Source organism: Mytilus galloprovincialis, chromosome 7, assembly GCF_965363235.1.
Source record: "Mytilus galloprovincialis chromosome 7, xbMytGall1.hap1.1, whole genome shotgun sequence".
Lineage (NCBI taxonomy): Eukaryota > Metazoa > Mollusca > Bivalvia > Mytilida > Mytilidae > Mytilus > Mytilus galloprovincialis.
Genome location: NC_134844.1, coordinates 59,305,658 through 59,320,992, shown reverse-complemented (window position 1 = coordinate 59,320,992; position 15,335 = coordinate 59,305,658). Strand labels below are relative to the sequence as shown.

The following is a 15,335-nucleotide window of genomic DNA, read 5'->3' as shown; positions in this document are numbered from 1 at the left end:
TATTCTTAATATACACCAGTATTTCTAATTTCTTGTTTTTTTATATTAATTAGAACTTTGGTTTTCCTATTTAAATTGTTGTACACAAGTTAATGTTGGGATCCTTTATAACCTGCTTGTCGGTGTGTGCCAATATCCGGTGTTGAAGGCCGTACTTTGTCCTAAAATGGTGTACGTTTACAAAGTGTGACTTGGACGGAGAGTTGTCTCATTGGCACTCATGTCCCTCTGGTATATTTCGCCGATCGACGGAACCCCAAACATTTGAAAGCCAATGATTTATAAAATGTAAACATGGGAAGTTCTAAATGTCTAACAGAGACATAAGGAATCTGCCGCATTCACCTAAGGTTAACCTTATGAGAGATGGTGATGACTGTATTCGTCAAAAATGCTAATAAGAAACGTTTTTAATCAAGCAAATATATACCGAACCAATGACTACTGAGTTAGTTAGTCCTTTTGGGTTCCAATCATAATTTTACGCGTCACTGCTTGTCATTTTTGAGAAACAACAGTTACGCTTCCTTCTCTTTTATCGCTTGTTCTTGAAACCAATTGTTTAAAAACATCTCTTCCACCTCTATATTAAATGTGGTGTTTCCCTCGTAGATAAAGCCCGAGAGAAAATCGCTTTTGAGTGTAAATCGCATTACACACACGTTGCTTGATAAATACGTAAATAAATTGATAATTCACTTGGAAACTTTGGAAAAATGTTTACCTATTACACTATCCAAGGAAGAAATCATCGATAATCATAAAGGTAGAAATCCTCTATAATTATTTTTCTAACACACCAAGGAGGTTAAATTAGAAGGAGAGTGAACATTAAACAATCCCTCTATCGAAAATTAATTTGACCTGAGGAAATACACACTTTCTAATTGGAGATATCTACAATAAGCCAGGAATAAAATCAGTTTTCAATTGTAAAATCGGTAGATCATTGTTTCAAATAATAATAATGTGCAACAAGACTTTTAAAAAGTGCAAAACAGATATCTTATAATTTTTATTTTTGTGTAAGTCTTACATTTAAAGTAACATTAATGTCGTGAGTCTGCTGCTTCAGTTTTTTGTATTACTTGTAAGTAATGGACCCGGGACTCACTTGCCGTGTATTATGTCGCAATATCCATTAGAACATCTGTGTTTGTGGCAGCACGAATTGGAAAAACTGCATGGTCTACCCTTACACCCTCGATGAACACCAACACCAACACTTCTTTTGACAAGCCTACAACAGGTCATTTGTGGAATTATGTTTGTTGTAAACGTTTATTATCATACATGGTTTTAATTGATCTTTCTATATATATTTCAAAATTCAGTTTAACCTTTGCAAATAGAATAGACTACTTTACATGCATTACATATGAAATTATTGCCCTTAAAACGGTACTTGAATTTGAAAAAAAAATACGTTGACTACAATAAACTATGCACTATGATGGCGCTATATGTATAAAAATTAAGGAAGACAGATTTTAGTTTGTGAATAACTTCAGTTTTGGTTATGATGTGTGGTAGTTAGATGTTAAAAGTATTGTTTGGCATGTTTATTTAGCCATTGGTTTCTTTGCAAGGAGCAATATACCTAGAACCAATAATTAAGGAACGTATTATGCTACATATTCCTTTTTGTGTAAATCAGTTTAAAGTGTCTGCAAGCTAAGTAAACCCTATCCATTTAAACATCGAATATTAAGTGTATGCATACTATTTGACATTATCTACAATAATACTTTTTTTCTACCTAGAATCTAAAACCAATTAACCATTTAACCAAATTAAATTATTTATTTGTTAAACTTACTTCTCAAGAAATCTATTGCCATCTTGCATTTCTTCATTAGCCATGTTGACTGGAAATATTAGAATCAAATATTTTAATAAATAATTGTTGGTTGTTGCACAACTAATATTGCATTTTTAATGATAATATCATTTGAACATGGACTCCCCCTACCAACACCAAAATCGCTGCTATAATATTGCGATTCATGCAAACAATTGTATTACACACATTAACCTAACTCAACCAATCCATTTGACAATAGATTAACTGTACTTAAATTAGTGAAATCATGCAGGTCACCAACCTCAGTTTTAAAAACTTTTTCATTGGGTTACTGTTTGTGCAAATTATTCCAAAATGAAATAGAACTTACACGAATCGGTTAGTTGATTTCATCTTGTAATTATCTTACCTTCAGAAAAGACCAACAACAGAGAGACAATTAACCAAACGGAAATCTTCATTTTTCTATTTTATTATTTTCCAGAAACTGAAAAAAAGAACAAAAATGTCGTGCAAAGACACATTTATTCAGATACAGAGGTTTAGTTTATCAAATATATATATATGTCAAGTATAAACGACAGTTTATAAGTTTATTGCATTCTTTTTGACAATTGTGTATGCTCAGATGTATATTGTTTTGTTTAACAGATTTGCCTTTTCCCCGTCTCAAACTTTTTGAAACCTTTTTTTTTTTTTATCTCAATCCTATAACCATAGACTAATTGATTCTTCACAAAACAAATGTTTTCGAAAACAATTTGTCTAGAGTTCACAGTAAATAAAGTTATTACATTGTACGTGTTCTTATTATACACGATTTTATTGACAATCATGGTGTACTAGAAATGTTGCAGCTATGTTAACATAACTTTTAAATAAAGTCGACGAGTACTTTTAAGTGACTTCTGCTTATAACATCATCATAATACAACATTTTTGTTCTGTCACATACATTTTCCTTTCACTAGTAATGTGTTTGTAAATTGTCACGAAAGAGACAAAAGAGATACTGAAGATATTTTAGAAGGTAATGTTTTAAAGTCATATGATAAAAACAATCCCTTGGCAATAATGATAAACAACCAAAAGATAGAAAAACAGCATGTACCTAAAACACGACATAGAAATCCATTCCGGAGCAACACGAACCCCACAAAATTTTTAGTTAATAAATGGTGCTCCGGAAGGATAACCATCGTTCATGTAAATGTTTGACTCTTGAAACTCTAAAAATCTTAAATTTATTGAAAAAAGGACATCAAGTTTGAATGTGATCAGTACTAATACCCTATAATTCTGAAACGCTGCATCTTATATGCTGTAATCAACTTTGCGTCTAGGAAGAAACACGATTTGAAAATTTTAACAGTGGGAAACTCAACAGAGAACAAGAAGCGAATGTATTGATTCTCGGTAAAATTTATAACCATGCAGGATATTTATCGAGCAAAAGGTCACGAAAACTCAACAAATATATAACGTATTGAATAATTATTCGGACTTAAGTTCCACTTTACTAGATGCATCAGTAAAGTTAAAGACCCTAAAAACGATTGCATAAACAGGTGTCGTATCCCCATAAGAGGAATCGAATTGGAACTATTCTACATATTACAAAGGAGGAAACACATAGGCGCGGGATACCTGACGAGGATAAGCCTAGGTCTAAATGACCATAACCGAAACACCTTTTTTAGTACACACACAATAATTATACTACAAACATGCAATTGTGAATTTCTGGAAAAATATGAAAATAAATGCAGAAGATTGTTTCCATCACCCGAAATATTTATCATGCACTGAGTTTACCAGTTCTCAATTACTCTAAATGTATGCACATAGAAAATTGAAATAAAAACGAAGGATTATGATTAGATATACCGGATTGGTCCTGGACCCGATTGATTTTAACTAAAAATATAAGTTAACATGTTAACCTTTAAACTATACACATTAAACTTTCCAGTTTGAAGATATTGTTTGTAAATGTGTATGTACCTTTAATCCTAATATGAGGATAAATTTGTAGGTTACGTTGCACATTTTGCGAGAAACGCTAGGCTGCTTCTTGAAAACAGACATGCTATGTTACTTGCATCCTATTTCATTATGGACAGTACATGAACTAAAAAATACTTACATGAAGCTTATGCAACCGTAACTGTGCTAAAGATTTTCGAAGAAATAGTTGGTGGCTTGTAGCTTTTATACAACATAATTACGCAAACAATTAACGTGTTCAGCATGTAAAGTGTACTTTACAATTATTATCCTGCTTGGTGGTTTCCCTTTATTTTACAGTAAATTATATTCATGTCTAAAAAAAGGTTTACAATTAAAATTGTCTACATTAAAAAAAACTTACAATTAATAGTTGTACTTTATAAGCCTAAGTGCATCTTAACCTTCATAGTGACACTTTATCTAGGTATTCCCAAAATACAAAATATTTTATTCTAGGCCAGCATTTTGTTCCACGAATACCTTTTTTCTTGGAAGGCATGGACTAAAACAAGATATGCTACTTTTATATATCAGATGTATATCGGGCGTTTGAGGTACTTTGGAAATGTCATTCAACGGATATTATTTAATCGCGATTGAGGATGAAAAATATGAATAAGTGAGATGTTGCCAGCTTCAGGGTTCCTCTGGGTGCAGATATGTTTTTGCTGTGTTAAAGACCCACTGTTGTCTCTTTGGCATTCCCCATTTCCATTCTAAATTTTATCATCATGTTTAATACATGTTGAAATTTAAATTATTCAAATGATATTATCCGGATTTGTTGTCCACGATTAATTTACTATTGATATTTTCATGTAATACAAGTATTAGAAATATTAAAAGTCTTCCAATTTATAAACATGTATCACTTCAACTTTATTTCCTTTTTTACAAAACTCAAATCCGATAATATATTCTCTTGTTTTGTTATTATACCATTTGTGACTTTAATTGTACGTTTTATATGTGTATTTAGATTCAGAAAGTTTGCAGTTGGTATATTATCGCGAAAATAAATGCAACCTTTCAACTGATAACTTAATGATCATTTACGCATGCAAACTTGACCTAACATCGATTACATGACGTTTTTACAACTGTTTACAATCCGTGGAATAAACAAAATAGATTGGTGTATACAGGTTACAGATAGAAATGAATTAAAGATCACATACACAGTAATATCATGAATACCTTGAACCATATGACTTTACTGTAGTAGTTTTCAATAGACTTACACACATGTGTGAATAGAAGGAGACAGTGTTTTTTAATTAGTATTCTATTCGTGCGGAGTTGTCATACTCAAAACGTAAATGGACAAATATTAAAACTAACAGAAAATGGTATTTAAAGAACCATATTGTCGGTATCATAAGATTCATTATGTTTTCAAGAGTGTTCATTGTGAGCTATTATTTTATTTTGAAAAATAAACCGGACTTAGATGTTGTCATACATTAAACAGTTGAAGATAACCTCAATCGTAATTAATTGATTGTTAAAATTATTTAACATTTACCTCGAAAGCACGTAAAATCACATAACAAGATACTTACTATTTAATTAGTCTACTTAACATATGTTTGGTGTGACTTTTCTTTAAACCGTACATAAAAGTTAGGAAACATTAACAATGTGTAAAAACATTTTCATAAGGTGACGGTGACGGCTGCATACAGGGTATATATCTCCCAATTGATACGATATTCCCGTGTTTGCTTTTCCTATCATGATTTTCTTGATAGAGGGTTACTACTCACAAGGAAGCTATTAAACCAAGAGTTCCAAATGGTGAAGTTAAATTTTACGGACGCCCATCACGAGTTAGTTGACCGTTATGGAATAACCGTTTCACAAATGATATCGGATATGTTCCTTACGTCGTAACTACAATCCCCTTCCCTTTCATGAATGTGACCTACCGAATTAGACTATTTACCGGATTTGTAATCACATAAGCAACACAACGGGTGCCACATGTGGAGCAGGATCTGCTTACCCTTCCGGAGCACCTGCGATCACCCCTAGTTTTTGGTGGGGTTCGTGTTGTTTATTCTTTAGTTTTCTATGTTGTGTCATGTGTACTATTGTTTTTCTGTTTGTCTTTTTCATTTTTAGCTATGGCGTTGTCAGTTTGTTTTAGTTATGAGTTTGACTGTCCCTTTGGTATCTTTCGTCCCTCTTTTATATATTTCTTCCTAATAAGATCCTGTATGAAGTCAGCATATAATCTGCATGTAGATACTTTTGTGTACATTTGTATTTTATTTGTCAGGTTGCTTCAAACTTTAATTGAAAAGAATCAACGTCGTTTTCAACATTTATAAATTAAAAAAAGTATTGGAGTTAAGGAAATACATATTGGTTATATATTGCATATTAAACACAATATGTTTCTTTTCTAAGACATGATGAACCACAACCATAAACTCATTCCAAAACAATGAACTTTCCAAATATGCATTTTTTGAAGGAATGATAATAAAAAAATCAAGTTTTTTTTAAATATTTTAATACAATCATGACCATTGCTTATATGCAGTATATTCTTTCGATACTGATATCAACTTCAGCTGAAAGATATTTGACTAAGTGGCAATCATATCACAACTCCTTATTTTTTATTTTAAACACACCCAATTATTATGTTTTGGTTGCCATTTTATAATTTACCATACGAAATTTCAAACATTTTCAAAGATCACAATTGTCAAATCTATAACCAAAGTCCGTAATCAACAAGGTTTTCACTTCTTCGAAACTCAGTTTGCAGTAAAAGCCAGTAGTACTGAAACCACATATATGCTTAACTGATTTCATCTATGAGTTATGGTATCATTTTTTTTTTAGGTCAATCATTGGTAAAAAGAAAAGAAAATAAGTACAAAATAAACTGAATTCATAAAAGAAAACTCCTTAATCAAATGACAACATCAAAAGCTCAACCACAACAAACAAATTGATAACAAATGTCATATTTCTGGTCCATTTCTGTCAACGATAAGTTTTGGCTGGTTTTGTCTTTTTTTATCAATTATCAAATGCAAAATGTCTCAACTATATTTGGGGTATGGAATAATGGTTAACTGTACATGAAATGGAGAATGGAAGTGGGGAATGTGTCAAAGAGACAACAACCCAACCATAGAACAGACAAAAGCAGAAGGTCACCAATAGGTCTTCAATGTAGCAAGAATTTCCCGCACCCAGAGGCGTCCTTCAGCTGGTCCCAAAACAAATATCTGTTCAGGTCATACTAAACTCCGATTTATACACAATACACTAAATTAAAAATCATACAAGACAAACAAAGACCAAAGGCGGTGGGGTTAAACATTTTTTTTTATATATCAACCCTCCCCTCTAGCCAATGTAGGAAAGAAAACGCAGAACAATACGCACAGTTAAGTTCAGTTCAAGAGAGGTCCGAGTCCGATGTCAGAAGATGTAACCAAAAACAATCAACAAAATGACAACAATATATAAATAACAACAGACTACTAGCAGTAACTGACATGCAAGCTCCATACCTCAATTAAACTGATTGCTAGACTATGTCGTAATCATATGAATATCAGGCACAATCCCTCCCATTAGAGGTTTATTATTATACCATCATAAAATATTTGGGAAGAACATAACCCGTGTCATGCCAACAACTGGTTTTGAAATAAATGTGTTTAATTCCGATGCAAAGACCCTATATGTGAATCAATATTACACGCAAAATATGCAATTGGTCATGACCTGACAACAGTATCGTAATTATATCTCTTATCAATAAGTCTTTTTAAAGGTTTTGTTAGCTTCTGAGGTAAATACTGATAGTTTTGTGCTTTGTAAAGAATATAACTATAAAAGATTGGATGTGAAATACCCGAACGTATAACATATATAAGATGTCTGCTGATTTATATTTGCGAACGATATCTTTGTACCCATGATAAAATTTAGTAAATGTTTTGACTAGTTTGTGATATCGATAAACCCTGGTGTAAACCTTTTCACTAATACATGAATTGCTCTCGCTAAAATCTAAAACGCTGTTACATACACGAGCGAATCGTACAAGTTGAGATATATAAACACCGTAAGATGGTGAGAGGTGAACGTTGCCATCTAAAAATGGATAATTACCGATAGGAAGTGAAAAATCATCTCTTATGTCATTAATTTTTGTATTAAGCTTTCCGTTAATGATATAGATATCAAGATTGAGGAAAGGACAGCGGTCATTGTTAGTATTAGCTTTATTTAAAGTAAGTTCAACAGGATAAATATCTTAAGTATACATACTGAAGTCTTCATTATTGAGAACCAATATTCCATCCAAATATCTAAAAGTATTATTAAATATTTGTATCAGATGTTGTTTCGATGGGTCTTTGCTGATTTTAGTCATAAATTGTAACTCATAGCATTACAAAAGCAGGTCCGCAATAAGTGGTGCACAATTAGTCCACTAAAAAAAAACCTAAAAGAGTTTGAACATATGTATTCGCATTCTGACTTAAATGCCCATTTAATCAGGTGTGTTATTTTTTAAATGAGAATATGAGGCAAAGTAGAAAAATCTAAACTTTGAACAGATTCAAAATCACCAATATAAGCATGCAATTTATTAAGTACCTCCAACGAGTGTTTGACACTCGTAAAGTAATTAATTCCAATAGCCTTATTTAAACAATTTATTATCAGGTTTTTGATTATACCAAGTGTACTAGTAAGAAGGTGGTTTGTGTAGCTTCGGAAGTCAGTACATAGTTGGGATTTTCATTGTATTTGGTTCTACTTGTAAGAGAGTAGCTAAAAGTTACGTCTTTCAGATACAGACAAAACCAAGACATTTAAAGTGAAAACAAAAAAAAAGGGCAAACAGATACATTTGTTCATAGAAACTAAAGACTGAGCAACACGAACCAAGCAAAATTAAACGAGAATATTATTAGTGCTAGAGTAAGAAAAACAGGTCCCGCTCTACCTGTCGAGTTGATCATGGTAAGTTCACATCCTAACTTTGCCATGCAGGACTATTGACTTAATTTATATTTAAACACAAGTTTATCAATTTTATTGAACCATGCTGTTGACAATTTCTAAATCTACAGCTTAAATTGAGTACTCCTTTAAATTAGTTATTGAATATCTAGTAAAATTATTCAATGAAGTACTGTTATATCTACAAAGTAAGTCATATTCATAAATGAGAACATTTCTACAAACTATTTATATTTACATAAAAACGGTACGCTTCTTTACCTATACTGTAAATGATATGTTATTAAAGACTCACTGAACTGTGCAATTGATGATGATCCCTGGTAGCATGACTCTTTACCTGTTGATTTTTACCTACATTCGCATCTTTTTTTAATTTGTTTTGGTTTGTTTACACAACCGGACCGGAACCTTACTTATATTTGTTTTATAACTCATCATGGTTAACTCATATACCAAAAATCAGCCCAATATCTGAAGGCGTTTAGAAAAAAAGTCTGTATGACTGTGATTTGTAACAATTCATCAAAGTCCAAAACCCGTAATTTCGGCAAAAATTAGCAGAGCGGAAAGAAAGCTAAACTTGATATGTAACTCATAATTGTTAACTCAAATACCAATATATAAGCCCAATTTATTAAGGCATTTGGAAAGAAGTTCGTATAATGGTTTGTTGCGGAATGACGGAATGACGAAATGACGGACAAGGGTAAAACTATACGGCCCCGACAACTTCGTTGCAGTGCCATAAAAACCGAATAAATGTTCTCCTGATAGCTCTTACAATTATGTTTATCTAATATAATTCACACTAAGGCTTGAAAACAATAATAACTGCTCTGTTTTGATTTTCAGATTCTTCGTTCACATTGCTAGTATTAAAATAGGACATAATATAAAAACATTTGCAGGAAATCTTTTTAACTCTGCAGATTGGCAGACACGCATTTTGTCTCGGTCCTCGCTTCGTTTATCTGTGGTGAAAAAAACAGGAGGTCCTCACAAAGTAGGATTATATTTTCAATTTTGTGTTCATGCATGTCTCACATAGCGTTAGGATGATACAAATTTGATAAATTACAAATAAAAAAGTCTACGATGGTAAAATGTTCTACTTCACAAAATATTTAAAGCTTTTAACACAAGGCAATAATTAGAATATACAGATTGATATAAATTTCCAATAAACATGAACATAAATTGCAAATAAACATGGATATATACAAATGAAGTAATAAGCTGTTACTATTTTTGTCAATATATATTGTATTTGAAGTTGTATTTGTATAACATAGACGCATGCGTGATTGCAATATTAATGTTTCACTCAGGACACATATGCTGAAAATTATTATTGCTATACAAATGATAAGCTGCATTTAGGCCAGATTCGATTGCTCCTTGTATCCATCCGTTGGTGTATGACACAGCCTCTCCAGCTAAGTATATAGGGTGATCTGGAGTCATCAGGGTTTTCATGCCTTCATTATACTGAAATGGAAGAAGACACGCATAAGCACCTTGTGCAGCATCGTCGCTAAACCAAGCTTGGACCATACCGACTTCAAACTGCTTACTAATTTCTGGATGAATTTTGCTTACTTCTCTCACAGCGCTTTCGATTGCCTCGCTTTTAGTTTGGGAACCAAAGATAAGTGCATCTTATTTCCATGTATAAGACACTAATATCCCTTGTTCATTTAGTAGTCGTGGGTCATCCCTGCTAGGATAATGCAACTGGCCAATTGGTAGATTTGTTTTCGTAAATCCACCCTGTCCAACTTCTTTCTCCCAAAAACGTGTTCTGCACTGAAGAGCTACCTTAGTAGAAGGTTGATAATGAATATAACCAATAGCTCTACGATATTCTTCGCCAAGGTCAATATCAATTTGCCGAAGAATGTTTAATGGAACCGTTACAATTACGGCGTCTGCAAGAAACATTTTATCTTCGCCTGTCACGACATTTTTTCCAACTACTTCAACCTTATTTCTATAGATTTTTTAATTCTATTTATCCTGACACCATAGCTGATATTTCTTGATAAATTAATAGTTTTCAGTTCGAACGTATGTGGTTTAATAAAATGTTTGGCTATCGACCGGAGTTTTAAGCAAATGTGTCCACCATTGTCCTAAGTCATCTCGTAAAAATTCCACCAAACTTGTGTCGAAACCAGGAGAGTAACTGGCAATCTTAAAATGTTAATGTTAATAATTAAACGGAGAAAAACAGAAAACTTTGTACTAAACTATAATTGTACATACAGACCTACTTTTGCTTTGATCGTTATTCATTGTTGTATTGTGTTTTCCCTTTTAAATACTCACTGAATAATACAAAATACACCAACGGTTTTTACAAAAACGTTAAAGAAACCTGAACTTAATCAAATTTGATGCATTTGTGTCAGTTGCTTGAATAATTAATTTGATGCGACCCTTAACACAAGTGAGAGGTTTAGATAGCATTAACACCAGATTCAATACAATTTTTTCGGCATAAAAAAAAGCCTAAACCAATTCAGAAATATGACAGTTGCATTGTTATCCATTCGTTTGGTGTGTTTGAGCTATGCTTTTGCCATTTGATAAGGGTATTTCCGTTTTGAATTTTCCTCGGAGTTCAGTATTTTTGTGAATTTCCTTTTTTTGTTTGATTAATAGTTTAAATAAACAGTTTGTAAAACGTAAATAATCTTATTAGATATTAAATTTGAAATTCACATTTTCCATAATAAAACGTTTGTTCTTAATTAAACAAAAATTAAGGCCACAAGCAGTAATCAATTCAATTGTAAAATAGACCTGAAATCCTCTAATAGCAATTCCTGGCCAAGGTCTGTAAATGCAGATGGGTTCAGCTCCAATTCTAGATCTCAAGAAATCATTCACTGAGAGCTTACTTTATTTTTCTACCCATTTGATCCATCCAGTTTGAGGGCCATTTGAATCAATCATAGCAAAAAGATCAGCTTTCATGGGGTTGAAGGTAAGGTTGTATAAATGCACTAGTATATAAAAAAAAATCCCATAATTATAATATTTCAGAATCTTTAACATGTTTAATACTCATTTTTTTACTCTTGGTTCAGAAAGACATTTTAAAAAGTATTATAATATTACATTATCAAAGAAATCCATTAAACTTATTACAGATTACAAATTATTATATTGAATAATGCTGCAAAGAATTTGATATATCATTAGAATATCACTATCAAACTCAATGACTGACACAAAATGAGCCTTCAAACTATTTCTTATTAGAAGCATTCAAACACACTCGAAATATCAAAGTAATAAAGGTCTAATAGAACATGTAGAAACAAAAAAGCAAATTGAGTAAAAATCATTGAAGTGGTCTAAATGCGAAAGTTAAATCCGATGATATGTTTAAGGAGAGTGTCATGTTCTCTACACGTTAAGAACCCTTTCAATAATTCTTTAAGATAACCGTATGTTGTTTGCCGCAAGGCCGAATTTCTGTCAATATTCAAAACACTCGTATTTTCTGTTACAAACTAAATTTCCCGACCTTCGACACTGGCAGACTCTTTTACAAAACCGACAATTGTATGTATTGTTAATTAGTTCTAACCCCAAACACGAACAACATATTTGTCATACCATTAAACAATCAACTATCTAGCATGATTTCAATGATATGGGCCTTTCAAATGAATTCGGATCTTGAAAAAAGTTATATTTTTCAACATTTCACTAGCCTTGTATTTGAAATGAAGATTTAAAGATATTTATTAAAATAGTTCACTTGGTTTCGATATATCCAAATGCTACATGGTCGTCTTTAGTCCAGCGTATTTTTTTTTTTTTTTTTTCATTTGTACGACGCATAAAGTACACAGGAACTTCTGATGGCAATGATACTACTAGAACTAATGCATACTGTTCTGAAATGCCCACGTTTTCTTCTGTCGAATGGCTAAATCAACTACATGTCACATAACTAACTTATTTCAAAATTACAATCTGGTTTCCCCTTTCATCCCAAGGACATCTTTTACGGAATCTTTTAAAGTTTTTGTTGTTAATATGTTATGTAAAACATAAGAATTGTCTCTTCAAATGTTTTTTGTCTTTTTTTTTTTTTAAGTAAAAGATTAATTGGTATCACTATACAAATCTTACATATTCCATCTACTTTATCCCGTTGGTATGCTGGTATGTTGGCATCCCATCCTAAATAGAACTTGTCTGAGTAATTTTGTTATTGGTTTCCCAGTCTGAAATGTAAGGTTTCCTGTTTACTTTGTTTACAGCAAAATGTGTACATAGTAAAAAGATAATGTGTGATTGATCTCTGACTAATACATTCGCGTATAAATAAATTCTGAAAAAGATCGCCGCGAATTTTTGTATTTATTCCTTCTTGCTTTTGAATCTTAATTTTTGGCTTTGAACATTAATTATGAATTAAATCGAGAAAAGCACTTCAGCCGCATACAATTTATATGTGTTCAGTAATCTTCATCAGTATAACGGATTACCCTTTCAACAGCGTCCTGGGATCAACTTAACTAGATGGCGCTAGGTATTCTAATCGATGCAATAGTTCTGTAAGCCAAAATATTGTCAAGAACCATGTTACAACCGTTCTTTTTAGGTTGATTTTTAACTTCATTTGTTTCGCTCTTTGTGACGGATATGTTACTTGTTCATGTTAGGTTTGTTCAAGATAAGGAAATAAAAATATATTTGAAAAAATCCTCTTATTTGTACTGTGGGAAATCATCAGCCAATTCTCTGATAAATTGTACTATAAATAAGTTAAAGAATTTGATAAGAAATTTCTCATGATTCACTCAAGTGCTATACGACATAGACATAAGCTGTACATCACTAGTTTGACATTACAGAGCGTATCTGATCTGAAGTGCGATTTATATAAACGCGCATGTATAAAATTGTTAGAAGTGGTACTTCTAAAAGGTGTAATGAATTTTGAGGGTTATCATACTTAATAAACGGATATTTTTTTTTTAATTTGATAAAATAAAAGTTCCAAGATATATTATATCTATAAAGACTTTTAGTTTGTAAAGTCTTCACTGGGGTATATATTCAAGATAAATATTGACAAGGTGACATGCGCATCTTATTGTATGTCCTCAATGTCGGATGAGCGAATAACGGTCAGAAATATTCTATTACCAAGACAATCTTGGGATTGGTGTTCTTGTTGTTTATGATTGTATGTGGTCATGTAGATGTATATCCATGTACATTTTATGTAGGGATCATTAGACAAGTTTGGCTTATGTTTCATTCCCACTTGTGTATACATGGTCGTTCGCGTGAGCACGTTGTATAGATCCCTGGCTTTCAAAATGGTATTTTTTCCGCGTTCATGTTGAGAATAAAATCAGAAAAGGGCGTCAGATACACGAAATTATTAAAGTGTCATTTTCATTACTCATGGGTAAATATCACTATTTTACAAAAGGGCAAATAGAATGTCATATACATTGTATATTAATTTCATTGATTGGTATCATGTTGCAATATGACATTTAGTGATCTCAATAAGAAATACATGTCGATAATGATATTAAACAAATTAGAATAAAAACAATGTTAATATCCGCATTTATGTTGTGTGTGCGTTGTTTCAAGTTCAGAGCTTCAGACGAAGATGACAAAATACAATATGCAGATGCGTATCGTCCGTATTCATAACAAAAATGTCCGTATAGCATAATGGTGACTTTATATGACTTATTAACACTCGGATGACACAGTTTCGTTCCCGTTCGTGTGAATTGTATCATTATGAAAATGGAAACAATTGCAATTTATGATGTGCGTAACTTTTTTTGACTTTTTTTAATGGTTATTTCGCCAATCTTCAGTGCGTATTGTAATTAAGATTACCGTCCGTTATAAGAAACTAGCTCAGCCTTTATAAATAATGGATACATTATTAGATACGTTTATTATTGACGTGGACAAGTATGTACTACATATGTACAATGCTGGTATTGTTATATCTTATATATCAATTCTAATGAACATTGTCATATTTTCTATACTGTGTCGTAAAACTTTGCGTTCATCTACTACAATACTTATGCAAGGTCTAGCAGCAGCTGATTTATTAACGGCGTTGTCATGCTATGGGCTTGAACCAATATTCAAGTCGCAATATATTTGTGACTTGGTAGAAAATGAGTTCTATATGTGTTTTTTACCATATCCGTATTGTTCTTTTTCCCATCATTTCTCAATATTATCCTTCACATTCCACAATGTATCAACAATGATCACGACATGTCTCGGAATACAAAAGGTTATAGCCATTCTATTTCCAGTTTGGACTAAAAATAAGCTGACCAAACAAAAAGCCGTTATTTGTTGTGGTATATGCTTCTTATTGTCCGTAGCAATAGGTATTCCACGGCATTTTAGCGTTTGGTCTGAGAAACACACATTTCTAAATACAGATGTTTGTCTTGTTCATTCCAAGGGTGATGATATATTAGCATACTCTTCTGTT

General features: G+C 32.1%; 1 protein-coding gene and 1 long non-coding RNA gene across 2 annotated transcripts; both read right to left on the bottom strand.

Moving 5' to 3' along the window:
- Positions 1–1,002: 1,002 nt before the first annotated feature.
- Positions 1,003–4,008, bottom strand: LOC143081818 (uncharacterized). The gene is made up of 4 exons (XM_076257504.1): positions 3,951–4,008; positions 2,214–2,291; positions 1,820–1,868; positions 1,003–1,240 (listed from the first exon to the last, which is right to left on the bottom strand). Exons 2-4 carry the CDS (start codon positions 2,263–2,265, stop codon positions 1,111–1,113), a joined length of 231 nt encoding a protein of 76 aa, XP_076113619.1. The 5' UTR covers positions 2,266–2,291; positions 3,951–4,008; the 3' UTR covers positions 1,003–1,110.
- Positions 4,009–10,915: 6,907 nt separating this feature from the next.
- Positions 10,916–13,072, bottom strand: LOC143081817 (uncharacterized). The gene is made up of 3 exons (XR_012980105.1): positions 12,971–13,072; positions 11,627–11,829; positions 10,916–11,014 (listed from the first exon to the last, which is right to left on the bottom strand). It is a non-coding gene; the product is annotated as an uncharacterized LOC143081817 (long non-coding RNA).
- Between the last annotated feature and the right edge of the window lie 2,263 nt (positions 13,073–15,335).